Source organism: Pseudonaja textilis, chromosome 1 (genome assembly GCF_049901715.1).
Source record: "Pseudonaja textilis isolate UNSWEBS1 chromosome 1, rPseTex1.2, whole genome shotgun sequence".
Classification (NCBI taxonomy): domain Eukaryota; kingdom Metazoa; phylum Chordata; class Lepidosauria; order Squamata; family Elapidae; genus Pseudonaja; species Pseudonaja textilis.
In genome coordinates, this window is record NC_141990.1 from 226,729,798 (window position 1) to 226,746,001 (window position 16,204).

General features: G+C 36.5%; 1 protein-coding gene across 1 annotated transcript; it reads left to right on the top strand.

Annotated features, from left to right (window-relative positions):
- Positions 1 to 3,547: 3,547 nt before the first annotated feature.
- CCDC86 (coiled-coil domain containing 86) lies at positions 3,548 to 12,056 on the top strand. Its single transcript, XM_026720128.2, has 4 exons — positions 3,548 to 4,039; positions 4,761 to 4,890; positions 6,065 to 6,139; positions 9,840 to 12,056. The coding sequence occupies exons 1-4, from the start codon at positions 3,807 to 3,809 to the stop codon at positions 9,957 to 9,959; spliced, it is 558 nt and encodes a 185-aa protein (XP_026575913.1). The 5' UTR covers positions 3,548 to 3,806; the 3' UTR covers positions 9,960 to 12,056.
- The last annotated feature ends 4,148 nt before the right edge of the window (positions 12,057 to 16,204 follow it).

The following is a 16,204-nucleotide window of genomic DNA, read 5'->3' on the forward strand; positions in this document are numbered from 1 at the left end:
ACACAAAAAGAAACTATAGCCCAACCTATCAAAAATATAACCATAAAAGACAGGCTAAAAATTAAAATAAGCAAGAAAATGCTAAGAGAACACCTGTCTGATCTTGATGAATACAAATCACCAGGACCTGACAAAACATCCCAGAATTCTGAAGCAGCTGGCAGATGTTACCTCAGATCCATTATATCTTTCAAAAATCCAGGAGCACCAAGGAACTACCTGAGGATTGTAAAACAGCTGATGTGGTTCTCATCTCCAAAAAAAGGAAAAATACAGACCTTGGAAATTACAAACCAATCAGCCTAACATCAATACTTAGGAAGATACTGGGAAGGATAATAAAAAAACAGGTCTGTGAACATTTAGAAACAAAGTTATGACTAGAAGCCAGAATGGGTTTGTTAAAAACTCATCATGCTGAACCAATCTTATTTCATTCTTTGACCAAGTGACTAAATTAGTGGGCAAGCAAAATGCTGTGAATATGGTATACTTAGATTTCAGTAAGGCATTCAACAAAGTAGACTACAACCTACTTCTTGGTAAGCTTGAAAAATGTGGGACAGATACCTTCACCACCAGATGGAGTTGTAACTGGCTGACAAACTGTACTCTTTGAGTAGGTCTTAATGATACTGTGGTACATCTGGAAGAAAGTAAGCAGTGGAGTATCACAAGGTTCCATCTTAGGCCCAGTACTCTTCAATGGCACATTATTCAGGCAATTGCCTCTCCTGTTAATTAATCTGACCAATTACTTAAACAAATGAGAAACACATTTCTGAAGATTTCCTTTGCCAGAGCATGATTAAAGGTTCTCAATCACTGACACTGAATTTAGAGGTCATAGTGACATCAAAGAGCATATCATGCTCATAGTGACATTGTGCATGTTTATATAATTATAGACAGTGCATCATCTAACTCTTCTTGACTCTGTTTTACTTAGCTTTGTTACAATACATCTCAACTACTGTAACATACTGTGTATATATGTATATATACAGACGAACACTATACAGAAGCCTGATGATGGCAGATGAGATTCTGCCGAAATATTGCTACAACTTTAAAAGCACAACTATAATGATGTGGGAAAATACCCAAACAAAGCTGAATACCATGTATGTATGTATGTATGTATGTATATATTTTCTTAAGTTTTTGTGGGTACTTACATGTATGGTATTCAGCTTTGTTCGGGTATTTTCCCATTTCATTATAGTTGTGCTTTTAAAGTTGTAGCAAAGTTTCGGCAAAAGCCTGATGGCAGATGAGATTCTGCCGACATGTTGCTGCAACTTTAAAAGCACAACTATAATGACGTGGGAAAATACCCGAACAAAGCTGAATACCATACGTGTGTGTGTGTGTGTGTGTGTGTTCCAGCATAACTCTGGAACACTTCAAACAATTTCAACCAAATGTAGACAGATGACTTACCCTCTGGAAAAAAATACTATGGGGGTAAGACACTTCTAACACCCGGGGTGTGTGTGTGTGTGTGTTAAAATGGCTTCTGCTGTACAGCACAGTGAAGTTGCTGGGCGAGAGAGCTACTACATCTAGAGTCACAGACAGTGCAACAGCGTGAGTCCTGACTAGGATTTTCCTGTCTAACACAGGATTGGGATAAATAAATACCCAGGCAATCCGAGGTTATTAGCTGGTTACTTAAATAAATGAAAATTCTCTTTGCCAGAAGCATGATTAAAGGTTCTCAAGGAAATGGTAATGATACAGAATTTAGTTTTAGCTTTTTATTTTGATTGCATTATTTTATATTCTATTTTTAATATATAAGACAACTTTAGATTGATATTGTTAGGGATACACCCCTAGCAAGATCTGCAGGGCAGTCAGGCAGGCAGGCAAAATATGTGAGATAAGTGTTTTTGTAGCTTACACTCAGTAAACCAGAGGCACAGTGCTAATTAAATAGTTTTATTCCAGCAAGAGTTAAAGCATAGTCAAAACAGTCCATATATCATTCACTTAGTTCAGTCCGTCCAGGGATTATTCAGTTGCAAATTCCAGTGTCGAAAAAAAGAGGTCAGTACACTTACAAATATCAGTCCGGTGATATATCTCCTCGCAGTAGAGAGATATGCAGAACTCACAAACTCCTCTCTTCCTTCAGCAACTCTTCAGTAGGGGAAAAGACGCAGCTAACAAACCATCAACGTAATCCAATCCAGTAATTGTCAGTAATTGCCAGCAAACCGTCAGCGTCTCGTCAGCAATCAATCAGGTTGTCTTGCTGCCTCTTATGGTGGTTTCACACCACACCCAAAATTACATGCTTTGCAGTTAAAGTGACACACACTTAAACTAACATTCATAGCTTATATATATTATTTTACCCAAACTACGTTAGGTGACCTATGTTATACCTAACAGATATAAATAGATAGGTTAAAAATTAAAAATAAATTAAAAGATACTTCTAGTTATCTTAATAACTTTATTCCAGAGAATTAGACATAATATGTAACAACACAACAAATGCATGCATCTCATAATGTAGACCATTGATCCATAGAAAGTTATACAATTATCAGTTTATTACTCTGTGACATATTAGTCTCTCTGCTATTTTTAAGCACTGAGCATTTGAAATATTGAGAATATCAAAATGTCAAAATCATTTTCTTTTCATAAGTTCATAGATACATTTCTTATATATGATACAGAAACAGGATCTGTCTCATACAGTACTTGATCAGATTGGGCAAATTTTCAAAATAAATTTACATTTTTTGCTTTTTCAAACAAAATCCAATGGGTTCAGAGACAAATTTCATATTAAAAACAGATAAGGAATTGTATATCCAGTTGTTCTTTTCAATAAATGAATTAGCTCAAATTTTAACTTTTAAGTTTGAACTAGCTTGCCAAGGCTACAGGAATTGTCTTTTCTTAGACTTTTATAGCATTGTTATTCAAAGTGTTTTGCATATATTATATAAATATATATAAATGCAACAGTAATTATGGTTGAGACCGTAATTCTTTAATATGCTTATAATGTTTCTTCCACAGCCAAGAAACAGAAGTAGGAGGCTCAGGGATGACTAGATATTATTGGTTTAAGAGTTGATCAAATAAACAAAAAATTGTAACTATTTTCCTAATTCAGTTAGTAATTAGGAACCAAGTAAGAAAAATGTAAGTGCTTTAAGTTTAGACTTCAGTCAAATGAAAATAAATAAAATATACTAAATATACTATAAAATAACAAAAGGTTATATTAATGCCCATTAAAATATATATTCTTCTAACAGCCAAAAAATGCCAGTGGTATTTTTAATGATATTTTAATGGATCTTCTTCCACACCTAAACGCTTTCCAGCTGTTTAGTACTTCATACTACAAAACCCAGAATGCCCAGCAAACATGCACGTCGGAATTCTGGCCATACTGTTCCCAAAATATTTACAGGGTATTACATAGCGAAGACGATTGCACTGAATCTTTACCACTCTTGCCCCGCATATGGATTCCACTAAAAGCAGCGGATACCGGAAGTTGTATTCAAGAACAAGTGAAACTTACCCGCTTTCTAGCCAAGGAACCGCTCTAGCTTACATAACTTCCAATGAATAGTGCATTCGCGGAAGGCTGCAGCAAAGAATGTTATCTAGCTCGTAGTTTTGCGCATCAGCGCGCGTCGCATATGGGACGTCATCCGAAAGGGCCCTACTGGAGTCTTCCTCGTGGGGTAGGAGAGGAGGTTGGGAGAGGGAGAGAGAGAGAACGTGTTTGTTAGCTGGGACTGTGTAGTGAAGAGACAAAAAGGAAGGAAATGGCGGCGCTTATCCCCGAGGAGCTGCTGCAAGCCGATCGACTGTCTCCAGACCTGGAACGGGGTGAGCAACTTCAACAGTTGGGGAACGAGGAAGGGGCTGTCGCCTTAGTGGAAGCTGGATCCGGAAAGCTGCAAATAGCTGCTTTGGGTAAGAAGCGGAAGGAGGCAGCGTCTATCCACAAAGGAAAGCCTAAATCTGGGCGGGTATGGAAAGACCCCGGCAAAAAGCGGTAAGAATGCGATCTTGGTCGCCAGATGATCGGACGCAGCATCTTGGAGAGCAGTTTTCTCCACGTCAACAACTTTTAGGATATAAGGACTTCCAACTCCCAGAAATTCCCAGCACGAATTCTGGGAGTTGAAGTCTATCTTAAAGCTGCTTTGAGTTCAAGAGAAATGGGCTGCCGTTTATGTGTATTTTATACCGCTTTGTTAGAAATACTGCGTATTGGTTAGTTCTCCTAGACAGAGTTTATTTTATGCACTTCATGCCTACCTAGTGTGCACAGTAAAATGTTACCCCAAAAAAGATTAAATGTTAATATTCATCCTCAGTTCAAGTTGAGTGTAAATTTTAGAGGGTTTGTATTAAATAACCAACCTTTGGTGCCACACATGAAATAAAATCATAGTATGCTTTTAATGTCATTCTTGTTAGGGTAATGTTTTTGATCTGCAAAAATAGGCTTTTGTTTCATTGGAACTCCTTGCCAAGTAAAAGTGTGCAGGATTCTTATCCTAGATCTGCTTCACATAATATGCTAAATGTTACTAAGATTGTTTGGTCTAATTGCAATTTATGGCTCAGTGTATTGCACCAATTTGACTATTAGTTATTCTGTAAGGCTTTATTAAGGCAAACTATGGCTGTCTTGTATAAGGTGATACCATCTAGAGCTGAAACTAAACTCTTATTTGTAACTGATAATGTAATTTTTGCCATCTCCCCAGGTTTTCCCACATGATCCAGGATAAGCCTTTACATACTTCCTGGCAACATAAAATGAAAATACGTCAGGAAAAGAAGTTGATTAAAGATTTTGCCCAGGAGCTGAAGGAACAAAAACAAAGGGAGCGTGAGGTAAGTAAAATATGTTTGTCTCAAATGTCTGGAAGCAATGTGTCCATATTATTATTAAGTAACTATAATGTATCCCTAAGCATCTCTGCCAGACACCAACTTCATTGGTATTTTTTGTCACTCTAATTAAGTTATGGACTGAATTAGCAAGAAAAGACTAGTGCTAAGTCTGTTGAACTCACACTTTCTGTTCTAATAACTGCACAAGAATTGTGAACAGAATTCCCAAAGGCAGAACAGAATTCACAAAGGCATATGGATTAGATATAGGATATATTTTTGGCCTGCAGAATGATATGTTGTAGCTATTTTGAATTTTGCATCTAAAAGGTTATTTATTTTATTGAAAGTTTAAAATAGGATTGCTATCCTTTTATTCAGGCATACATGCATAACTTTGCTGGTGCTACTATTTTGTAAAGCAGAATATGAATTTCTGCATATCTTTGCTGTTGAATGTTAATAGAGCTTCGTGAAGATCCTACTTATATATTAAGAAAGATTGAATGAAGATCCAGAGCTTGATGCTTGTTTTATTTAGGTTATAAACAAAAAATGACATAATATACAACATGGCCACCCATGGGGAAAAGATAGGCAAATGACAACACTTGCATTAGATGTTGTGCCACAATTTTTGTATTTGATATTGCTGCTACTCATGTTGCTGCTTTGTACCAGTGTGAAAAAACACCCCTCCCCCAATTCAGTCAATTCAAATAAAATAATTAGAGCCAATTTACAAATGCTTTATTCAAAAATTGTTGCTGGTTTGAACTGCTTTTATCTTATGTAAATCCCACAGATATTCTGTTCATTTTAGTGAAGCTGTCAACTCATAGATTCTATAGTCACATCATGTTCTGCTTAAAAGAAACTTCTGAGGACCTCATAAAATGGTAACTTTTATTTCAGCTTACAAGTCTGGAAAAGTTTGATGAGCGAAAACTTTTAAAGTGATAAACAACTCAATAAAGTGTTCTTCTGAGTTACATACTTTGCTACTTATTTTTGAGAGTTATTAATAAAGTCAGTTTTTTGGTTCATAAATCTGTTTGCATATGCTTTTTTTGTCAGTATTTGTACTCTTGTATATTTATGGAATTATTTAGTCAAATTTTTTTGCTGGACTGTGACATATAAGATAGCATGCATAAAAGCCTCTTCCTTTCAGGAGAAAAAACAGCGAAGGAGGGATAACTTAAAAAGAAGACTACAAAATGAGAGGAAAGCGGAGGTTGTGCAAGTGGTGAGTTTGGGATCAAGTTATTTTCATTTAGAAAGAAAATATCCTTCCTTGGTTGAAGAAGAGTGGATTGTGTTTCATAATTAATGTTTTACTTAACTTGGTAGCACATTATAATAGGTTCGGGTCAACAGCAACATATAATAAGTTATGCTTTTTCATTGCCATTAAAGAGCATTTTGAGAATTGGAGGCTGAATTATTGATCCAGTAACTGCACAAATTTAATATCACTCTGTTGCCTCAAATGGGAAATCCTTTGGTGAAATGGAACTGCATTTAATTTTTCTTGTGGAAGGAGAACACAAGGGCCTCAGTACAAAGGCGCTGACAATCCCAAAAAAGTAAAATTATACAATAGTTGAATGTAATAGAATAGAATACTTTATTGGCCAAGTGTGATTGGACACACAAGGAATTTGTCTTGGTGTAAATACTCTCAGTATACATAAAAGATACATTCGTCAGGAGTCAAGAATCATAAGATACGACACTTAATGATAGTCATAGGGTACAATAAGCAATCAATCATACTAGGAAACAGTCAATATAAATTGTAAGTATACAAGCGACAAAGTTACAGTCATACAGTCACAAGTGGGAGGGGATAGGTGATAAGGAGTGATTACAAGATTTAACAGTAATAGTGCAGACTTTATAATAGTTGAACAGGGTTGAGGGAATTATTTCTTTAGCAGAGTGGTGGCTTTCGGGGGGAAAACTGTTTTTGTCTCTAGATGTTCTGGTGTGCAATGCTCTATAGCGTTGTTTTGAGGGAAGAAGTTGAAACAGTTTATGTCCGGGATGTGAAGGGTCTGTAAATATTTTCACAGCCCTCTTTGACTCGTGCAGTATACAGGTCCTTGATTGAAGGCAGGTTGGTAGTAATTGTTTTTTCTGCAGTCCTAATTACTCTCTGAAGTCTGGGTCTATCCTGTTGGGTTGCAGAACCAAACCAGACAGTTATAGAGGTGCAGATGACGGACTCAATGATTCCTCTGTAGAACTGGATCAGCACCTCCTTGGGCAGTTTGAGCTTTCTGAGTTGATGCAGAAAGAACATTCTTTGTTGTGCTTTTTTGATGACGTTTTTGATGTTGGTGTCCATTTTAGGTCATGTGATATAGTAGAACCTAGAAATTTTAAGGTCTCTACTGTTGATATGGTGTTATCTGGTATTGTAAGAGGTGGTAGTATGGAAGGGTTTCTTCGAAAGTCTACCACCATTTCTACGGATTTGAATGTGTTCAGTTCCAGATTGTTCTGGTTACACCACGAGGCAAGTTGTATAACCTCCTATCTGTATGCGGATTCGTCGTTGTCTTGAATGAGACCAATCACTGTTGTATCATCAGCAAATTTCAGTATTTTAACAGATGGATCATTTGAGATGCAGTCATTGGTATATAGAGAGAAGAGAAGTGGAGAAAGCACACAGCCTTGGGGGGCTGTGCTAATTGTACAGGTATCTGATGTGATTCTGCCCAGCTTCACCTGCTGCTTCCTTTCTGTTAGGAAGCTTATGATCCACTTATAGTGTGTTCAGGTACCACTAGTTGGTTTAATTTACTTAAAAGAGTGTCTGGAATGATGGTATTGAATACTGAACTGAAGTCTACAAAGAGGACCCTTGTGTAGGTATTAGAAGATTCAAGGTATTGTAGGATGTAATGCAGAGCCATGTTAACAGCATCATCTGTTGATCTATTTGTTCGGTATACAAACTGCATGGGATCTAATAGCAGATCCGTGATGGTTTTCATGTGAGACAGCACAAGCCTTTCAAAGATTTTCATAACTACAGATGTTAGAGCAACTGCTCTGTAGTCATTCAGTTCCTTGATGGAGGGCTTCTTTGGCACTGGGATGCTAGTAGAGCATTTGAAGCAGGAAGGAACATAGAACATCTCTAATGATCTATTGAAGATTCGGGTGAAGATGGAGGCCAATTGGTCAGCACAGACTTTTAAGCAAGATGTAAATAGATTTTCTGATTTAGGGTCAAGATATTGGTGTGCTGCTGGTTTTTGGCAGCCATGATTGAAGCCTTCGCCTCTCTCCCTCCCAGCCTGAAGTATTAGGAAGGTGAATAGGATCCTGGGGATAGATTCGTCCCTAGCCTGAGTTCAAGTGGAAAACATGACTTGCTAGCTTTGCATGTAAATGTGCTTGAACCAAGTTCCTACATTTCTGCCACAGAGATTCCTTTTGAAAAAGAGCCAACATGAGAGATGCATGCTAGGGATCAAGCCATGAATAAGGGGGCTTCAAGGCATTTGATAAGATCCATTATAGCAGGTGTCTCCAACCTTGGCAACTTTAAGACTTGTGGACTTCAACTTATTCTGGGAGTTGAAGTCCACAAGTCTTAAAGTTGCCAAGGTTGGAGACACCTGCATTATAGAGAACATGTGCTTCTTGAATTGAATTGGTAATGATAGTGTGTCACTGGAGTTCACCTGGCCTTTTCTTTCAATTATCTAGGCGCTGGTCCAAGTGAAAGCTAGTTCCAGAGTCCAAGCTGATAGCTATGTTTCATTGTTAATACTTTACTACCAAGATTATTCAGAGTTCCATACTATTGGGAGATCATAACTATGAACTTTGCAGCATAGAAAAAGTCAGAGGCATACAAAGATGGGAAATCATATAGCAGTACAAGTGTCAGTGTTCCAGCAAACCTCCACTCCAACCAATAACTCTGAGACAGACATCTTCTCAAAAGTTCCTTTTATTAGGATAGTAACTGACACAACTGGGGAATACCGAATCTGAAAGTTCCTGGCTTCCTTGCAATAAGTAAAAACTACAAATCCATCCCCTGCACCCATCATTACATCACATCACATGCCTCAATCACCATCCGTCCCAACTTAAGACTTCTTCTCACTTACGTGCAAAATAACATGACCTTGAATTAGAAGAAGAATGTTATGTCTAACTACATACACTCCAAGAAATTCCCCCTTCCCCAGGCTCAAAATGTGGTAGCATCTGGTCTCAATATGGCTTCCAAAGCTGACAGGCGTCCCCTCTTGAAAAAATCACATCCTGAAAAGTACAATAAAAAATACAACCAGGGGTTAATGCATTGCCCCCTTAACCCCATAGGCAGGTTGTCATAAGCAGGTTGATACCATATGAATGTGATTGTAAATATTTTAGTTTTTATTAAGAGTCGTATATATTTAAATGATTTTTCTCTGCTTTCTGCATAAAAAGTTAAAAGCAAAGAAAGAAGAAATATGTTTTTTTATTTACAAGGTCTTATAGTAGCTGTTTGGGGGTACAGAATACTTCAGGAAAAGAAAAAGTGTGAAAATGTTGGGCTCCCTTTCTTGTTCCATTTACTGTTGACAAATGGAGTATCTGTTGCCAGATGACAAAATGACGGAGCTTGCTTGTGATGGTGCAGGCATGTGCCAATCCTACTTCTACATTTTCTTTGTCTTCCTTTTGCATGTGTAGAGATTAATCTGTTGCTTTTTTAGATGTAAGCACCTTGGAAAAGATTTAATATTCATTCCTTTCTGTGGAAAAAAGGTGTTTTCTATGGAAAATTTGTATTTGGTTCTGTTGTGGGAATTTTGTAAACCAATAGCAATAACATTCTGGAAGCCTCTAGTGTGGTTGATCGTTATTCAGAAAATTTTTAAGTCTTAGATGAGCATGAGATGAGACCATATTTCTCCTTTCTTTTTTAGATTCGAAATCCCTTAAAACTGAAGCGTGCAAAGAAGAAACATTTGCGGCGCATTGAGAAGCGTGACACACTGGCCTTGCTGCAGAACTCCCAGGCACAACTTAAACCAGCCAAGCAATAAGAGAGCGGAAGTCTCTTTGATAGCACATTGAAAGACTTCTTGAAATGCAAAAGTTGAGAGACAGAATCCAGTGTATGAAGAGACGTTGCTATATTACATCTTTTTATTTGGCTTCTCTTGCAGTCAGCAATAGGACATTCCATGCAAAATATCTCATTGTATCCCAATAATTTCTCATCTCATAGCTTTGGCATTAAAAGAACAAATTTGGGGAGGACAGCTGGGATGTTTGAAAATGAGAAAAAGTCCTAAGGGAGTTATTGCAAAATCTACAGCTTCTAAAGACTAGACATTTGAGTATTGTGAGAAAATGTAATCCATATCACATTTTTCTTTTTTAGTCCTGTACTTCCTTGTCACTATTCATCAAGGAAGCAGTTTTACAGCAAAAGATTTATTGGGTTATAGCCATTGCTGTACAAAGGTAGAAGTATACTCCTGTTTTTATCCATTTTTAAAAAACCAAAACTAATTGTGGTTATATTGCTTAATACGTATTTAAATGTATGCATATAAATCCTATTGTGATGTTCCTTCTTGGTTCGACTGTGAGATATATAGCATTTGAAATTCTCTGCAAGTTCTTAAGCCAAAATACTAAAATCATTACTTTCAGGATAGTTCCTTTTACAGGTAATCTTTGACTTACAACCATTCATTTAGTGACTGTTCAAAGTTACAACAGCATTGAAAAAAGTGGCGTATGAATGTTTTCCACGCTTATGACCCTTGCAACATCCCCATGGCCATGTGATCAAAATCCAGAAATTTGGAAACTGGCATGTTGCAAGGTCCTGGCATTGTGATAACCTTTTGCGATCTTCTGACAAGCAAAGTCAATGGGGAAGCCAGATTCACTTAACAACTGGGTTACTAACTTAATGGCAGGGATTCACTTTGTGGCAAGAAAAGTAAAATGAGACAAAACTCAACTGTCTTGCTTAGCAATGGAAATTTTTAATTCAATTGTAGTTATAAGTCAAGGACTACCTGTATTGTAGAACATTATTCACAATAAAGTTATATCTACTTGTGACACAGTTATCTGTTGGGCCATGCTAGGTTGAACAATACAGAAAGGTTTTACACAAACAAAAGGTGCAATGTGAAGGTGATTTCTTTGAGTATCTGAAGATGTTGTACAAAGATTAGATTGTTGCCTGAGAACAGCCAAGCTACATATGGATGAATTCATACATACATAGCATTTTTGGATAAGTGTGGCACTTTTTTTTTAACTAGAAGAATGAAAGATAATGAGAATATTTAAAAAAAGCAAATTACTGAGCAAGGCTGCTGTTTCCCTGAAAATAAGAAATTAGCATTTGTGCGTGGAAGCAAATGCTAGCTGTACCTTTCAGACTTTTTAAAAATGATGTCTAGAAACCTGGCACCAGTTCATACAAACTGTTAGGTTCAGGAGATAACTGGTTTAACTTCTTGCTTCTCTTAAGGCACACCTGGGGAATTTCTTAATCTGTTGTAATAGCAAGAATTATACCCCTTTCATTGAAAAAAGAAGTAATTGCTTTTTACACGGAACCTGGCAACTCCAGTGCTAAGTTCTCTTTTGTTTGTTTTGTCAGAGGATTGTTATAGGTCCAGTTGACTGCCCATTTTTTTTAGCTAAATGAAAGTTGAGATCAAGGCCAGCAAGCTCACCTAATACTTCCCTCCTATTTTTCCCACAACAGCAACCCTGTGAAGTGAGAAGGCTGACAGAGTGAGTAGACAGAGAGAGTGAGTCACACAGTTGGCTTTCATACCTAAGGCAGGACTCCTAGGCCAACACCTTTACCTCTATACCAAATTGGCTCTTATACAATAAGAGTGATCTTTTATTTCAGCATTTTCCCCCTTGTATTTCAGGTTGTAATAGTATGTGGGAATGACTTTGAGGGAAAAGTGGGGGGGAAGCTGTCAAAAGTGGTATCATATAAAAGCTGCTTAATGGCCAGAGAAAGAAACTAAGGAAGGACCTACCCTAAATTGATCTAACTCTCTTTAAAAAAATAAAAACAGTAAGGAGATTTGTACTTTCAGAATTGCAAGGTTCTGTTAACATAGCTTTACAATAAACTATAAGTAGTTTGTCTAGACATGTTTCCTTCTGGTTTACGCTGGAGGACTGACTGACCTGTCTTAGCAAGTGTCACAGTTATGGTGGTAATGAAACAGTAACCTTAAGACCAGTCTTACATTTATTACCCGCACATATTTGAAAAGCACAGTAAAGCTGAAGCAACATCATCAGCACTGTCATTGTTTCTCTCTCAAGTTTTTTATTTTGTATTTACAACAAATCCATCTTTCATTTAAACAGTGTCAACTGGGTATATTATAATTAACATACTTTCCTTGCCAATATAACAGTAATCACATTCTCTTTTTAAGCAGTTATCGGTTACATATTTTATCTTTATAATAATATTTCTCTATATATTCATCTACTTCATTTTAACTTTGTACTTTATTTTCCAATCATTGATAAAATAGATCCCATATCAAACATTAGTATAAACCATTTACCTCTCTTCCTTCCCACTTAAAGCAAAAAGATTAAAATTTTTAAATATCAGTGTTTAGAAATCTAATGTCCCCTTGCCTTCAATTTTGAGAGTTAATACCTTCTGCTGCCAAGGCGGGTATTTCCGATTTCCATCTGCTGTCTCCGTGGGAAGGAAAGTGAGGAGAGAAAAAACTTTCCCTTTACTTTCCACTGCAGCTTAACGATCCTCTGGGAAACAATATATCACTTAAAAAGCCAAAGTTCCAGGGTATTCAGATGTTAATTGTCGTCCCGGTTCAGCCAAAAGCTTTCTCTGTCTTCACTTCCTCCAGCACATAACTTGTCCGGTTGAGAGGTTCTTTGTGACGGCCATTGCTGACCATCGCTCCATCACCTTTGGAAAAGGGAGTTAAGCTGGCTGGGAAGGGGGGGGGTGCGATATCTCCCGACCCCTGCCCAGATCCCCCCTCTCTTCAGCTATCCCTACAGGATAACTATAGCCTCCTAATCCAATTGGATCGAAGGCACTCCAGCAGCGAGCGCAGCAGGAATCACGCACAAACGCGAATTCCTGCTGCCTCCGAAGCCTGTCAAACCTTGTTGAAGGAGACTGCTTGGAGTTTTATAAGATTAGAGATTAAATCGCAATAAAACTTCCAAAAAATGCCTTGGAATTGTGTAATTGAATGTTGCCCCAGGAAGAGAAAGTAGAAGAAAGTGAAACAGACTGTGCTGACTGATTGCTTGATGACTTTGGGACCTTAACTATCTTTTGAAAGACTAAGAAAACATTTGGATTGTCTAAAAAAAAAAATTTTTTTTTTTACAATGGTACCTGTTGAAGAACTGAAAATGCAATTTTAAAGACTAAGAGAGGAGGAAGAGGAAGGCAAGGGCTCTTTTGGATCTATCTTTTGCTTTTTAGAAATGGCGATTTCTGCTTACCAGGAAATGCAACAAGAAAAAGGCTGGGATGATGAAGAAGAAGCCATCTTTAATGGACATATGATTTTAAAAAAGGGTAAAAAGGAGAAGAAAATGAAGAATTTAAGTTCTAAAAAAACAATCAAGAAAGGGAAAAGTAAGGTGAAGAATCGATATAATGATAGAAAGCAACAGAAGGGAGGAATACAACAGAGAGGGGAGACTAAAAAGCTGGAGATCAAGGGGGGGGGGCAAAAAGGTTAGCTTTGATAAGGAAGGAAGGGATAAAGCGGAGGGAAGTTATAAAGGCTTAAAACAAGATGTTAATAAACAATTTTTTTTCAGAGATAAAGGGTAAAATATAATCTAAAGAGAGATTCTGCAAAAGTACACAAGATTGTATTTTAGTATTTGTATTTGAAATATCTGTTAATAGAATACTGTAGGGATTGTGTAATTAATGTTTAATTAACTAATTTGCTATGGAACACTATTTTTAATATACTATAAGATTATTATGTCTTATATTTTAAAATTTTATGTAGAATGTACTAAGCAGAATCAGAATAGAAACTATGTCTAATTTTAAGTGTTAAATTTGGGGGGGAAATAGAAAGGTATCATACTTTAACCAGTCATTACAGGAAAAAGTTTGTGTTAAAGAGAAAGATAAATAGATAATTGAAAAAGAAGGGACAAAAGATACAAGTGTAATGATTTAAATTGAGATTAAATAAATAAAATAGAATTAAGAGAGTGAAAAGAGGGGAGAAGATATATGCAAAATGTAGAATTTTAATAAGATATGAAATAGTATATAAGCTGAGCATGAATTTGATTTACGTCTGTACAAAAAGTTATAACCCGGGGTTAAGCCGCTTTCTAAAAAGAAGTTTTATGTTTTTATGTTATGTGTTTTTTTAGTCTATGTTTGTCTATTGAGGAGTAATGATGTTGGATAAGAACATATGAAATAGTAATAATATGAAATATAGTAATATGAAATATATGAAAGTATTAGTCTAATGAATAAAATTGAACAGAAATAAAGGAAGAAACAGTAAGAAGGTGGAAAACAGTAATAAGATACGAAGTTGAATATATAAGATGCATATTAAATTGTGTGTGGAAACATGATAATTTAGAACTATATTGTACTTAAATGAGATGTCTTATTTGTTTTGTTAAGTAGTTGTTAGAAAGGATGTTTTATGTTCTTATGTCTTATGTTTTGTTTGTGTACTCTCTTTGAAAATCAATAAAATTTGTTTTTTTTAAAAAATAGATCCCATATCATATATTATTCAGTTTCTTCTTTTTCTTTAATTGCCAGTGTTAATCTATTCATCTCTGCACATTCTAACAGTCACTGTTTCTCTTAATGACCAAGTAGCAAGTCCCAGTTGTGGTTCCTAAACAAGGACTGTCTGGATATGTAGTCCTAAGCACATCAAAGCATCATCATGATAGTCTTGGGTACTATAACCAAGCTTATGTATATTTTGTTTCATTCATAATCATTTTGTATGGCTTTATTTTCAAATTAATCCAGTGGATGGCTAATGAGCTATCACAGGTAGTCCTCAACTTACAATCTTTCATTTAGCGACCATTAAAAGTTACAATGGTGCTGAAAAAAATGACATGACCAGATTGTCACAGCATCCTTATGGGCAAGTTATATAAACTCAGATGCTTGGCAACTGACATGTGTTTCCAACTATTGCAGTGTCCTGAAGTCACATGATCGCCATTTGTGACTTTTTCAGATGTCTTCCAAAACTGAATTTGCTTAATGACCCTGTGATTCATATAACAATCATGGTGATTCATGGCAAAAGTTGTAAAATCAGAGACAAATCACTTAATGTTCCAGTTGAAATTGTAGTCATGAATCAAGGACTATCTATAGTATTTTTATATATACAACATTTTTCATCTGTCCTAGAGTAGCAGTAGCCCCATGGTGAGAAAGGCAGCAAATAAATTTAATGAATGAATGAATAAATGAATGAATTGATACTTTCATCTCATATAGGATATTTAAGTTTGATTTATTGGCTTTTAGCAATCATACATACCCTTTTTTCAGACTATAATGATTAATCGTGAACAAGATTATGGAAGGTCAGAATCACTGTAGCAATAGTTGTGGAATTAACAGCCTGAGCTTTCATTAAAATGGCACCCAAAGGAATGGTTGAGGCATCAGCAAACATGGAAAATCAAGCAGAGGGAGAAACATGGCAAGGCAAGACCCAGCATGCGATGCATCATTGACACATAGCTGAGTTGGCTTGGGAAATCCAAGCCAAATCCAAGCCAAATCCAAGTGGTTGGAAAGGGCTGGACTGAAACACTGACAATAACAGCACAAGTAGTAGTTGCATTAAGCACCAGATCCATAAAAGCTGTGGTCTACCACACCAGGCAGGACCCAAGGTGCAGATTATGCAGAGGGGCTTCAAAGACAATCCAACATCTCCTAACCGTGTAATTATAGGAACAGCATATGCTGAACAGCATGACTAAGTAGCTGGTGTTCTGTATTCTGATCCTCCTAAGTCCAGATGGGAGATTTCATACATGGTCATGGAGAATAAAAGGGCTAAGATACCATGGGACTTCCAGACCAACTGTCAGATATTAGCCAATCAAAAGTCTATGCAGTGTTTGCATAATATAATGATATAATCAGTGTTATCTAGAATGTCTAGAGACACAATTTCTTATTTCCCAGTTTGCTTTTTCATAAATGTGATGACCTGGAAACATAGTTCAAACACAGCTATAAAAAAGTGGGATCTAGGAG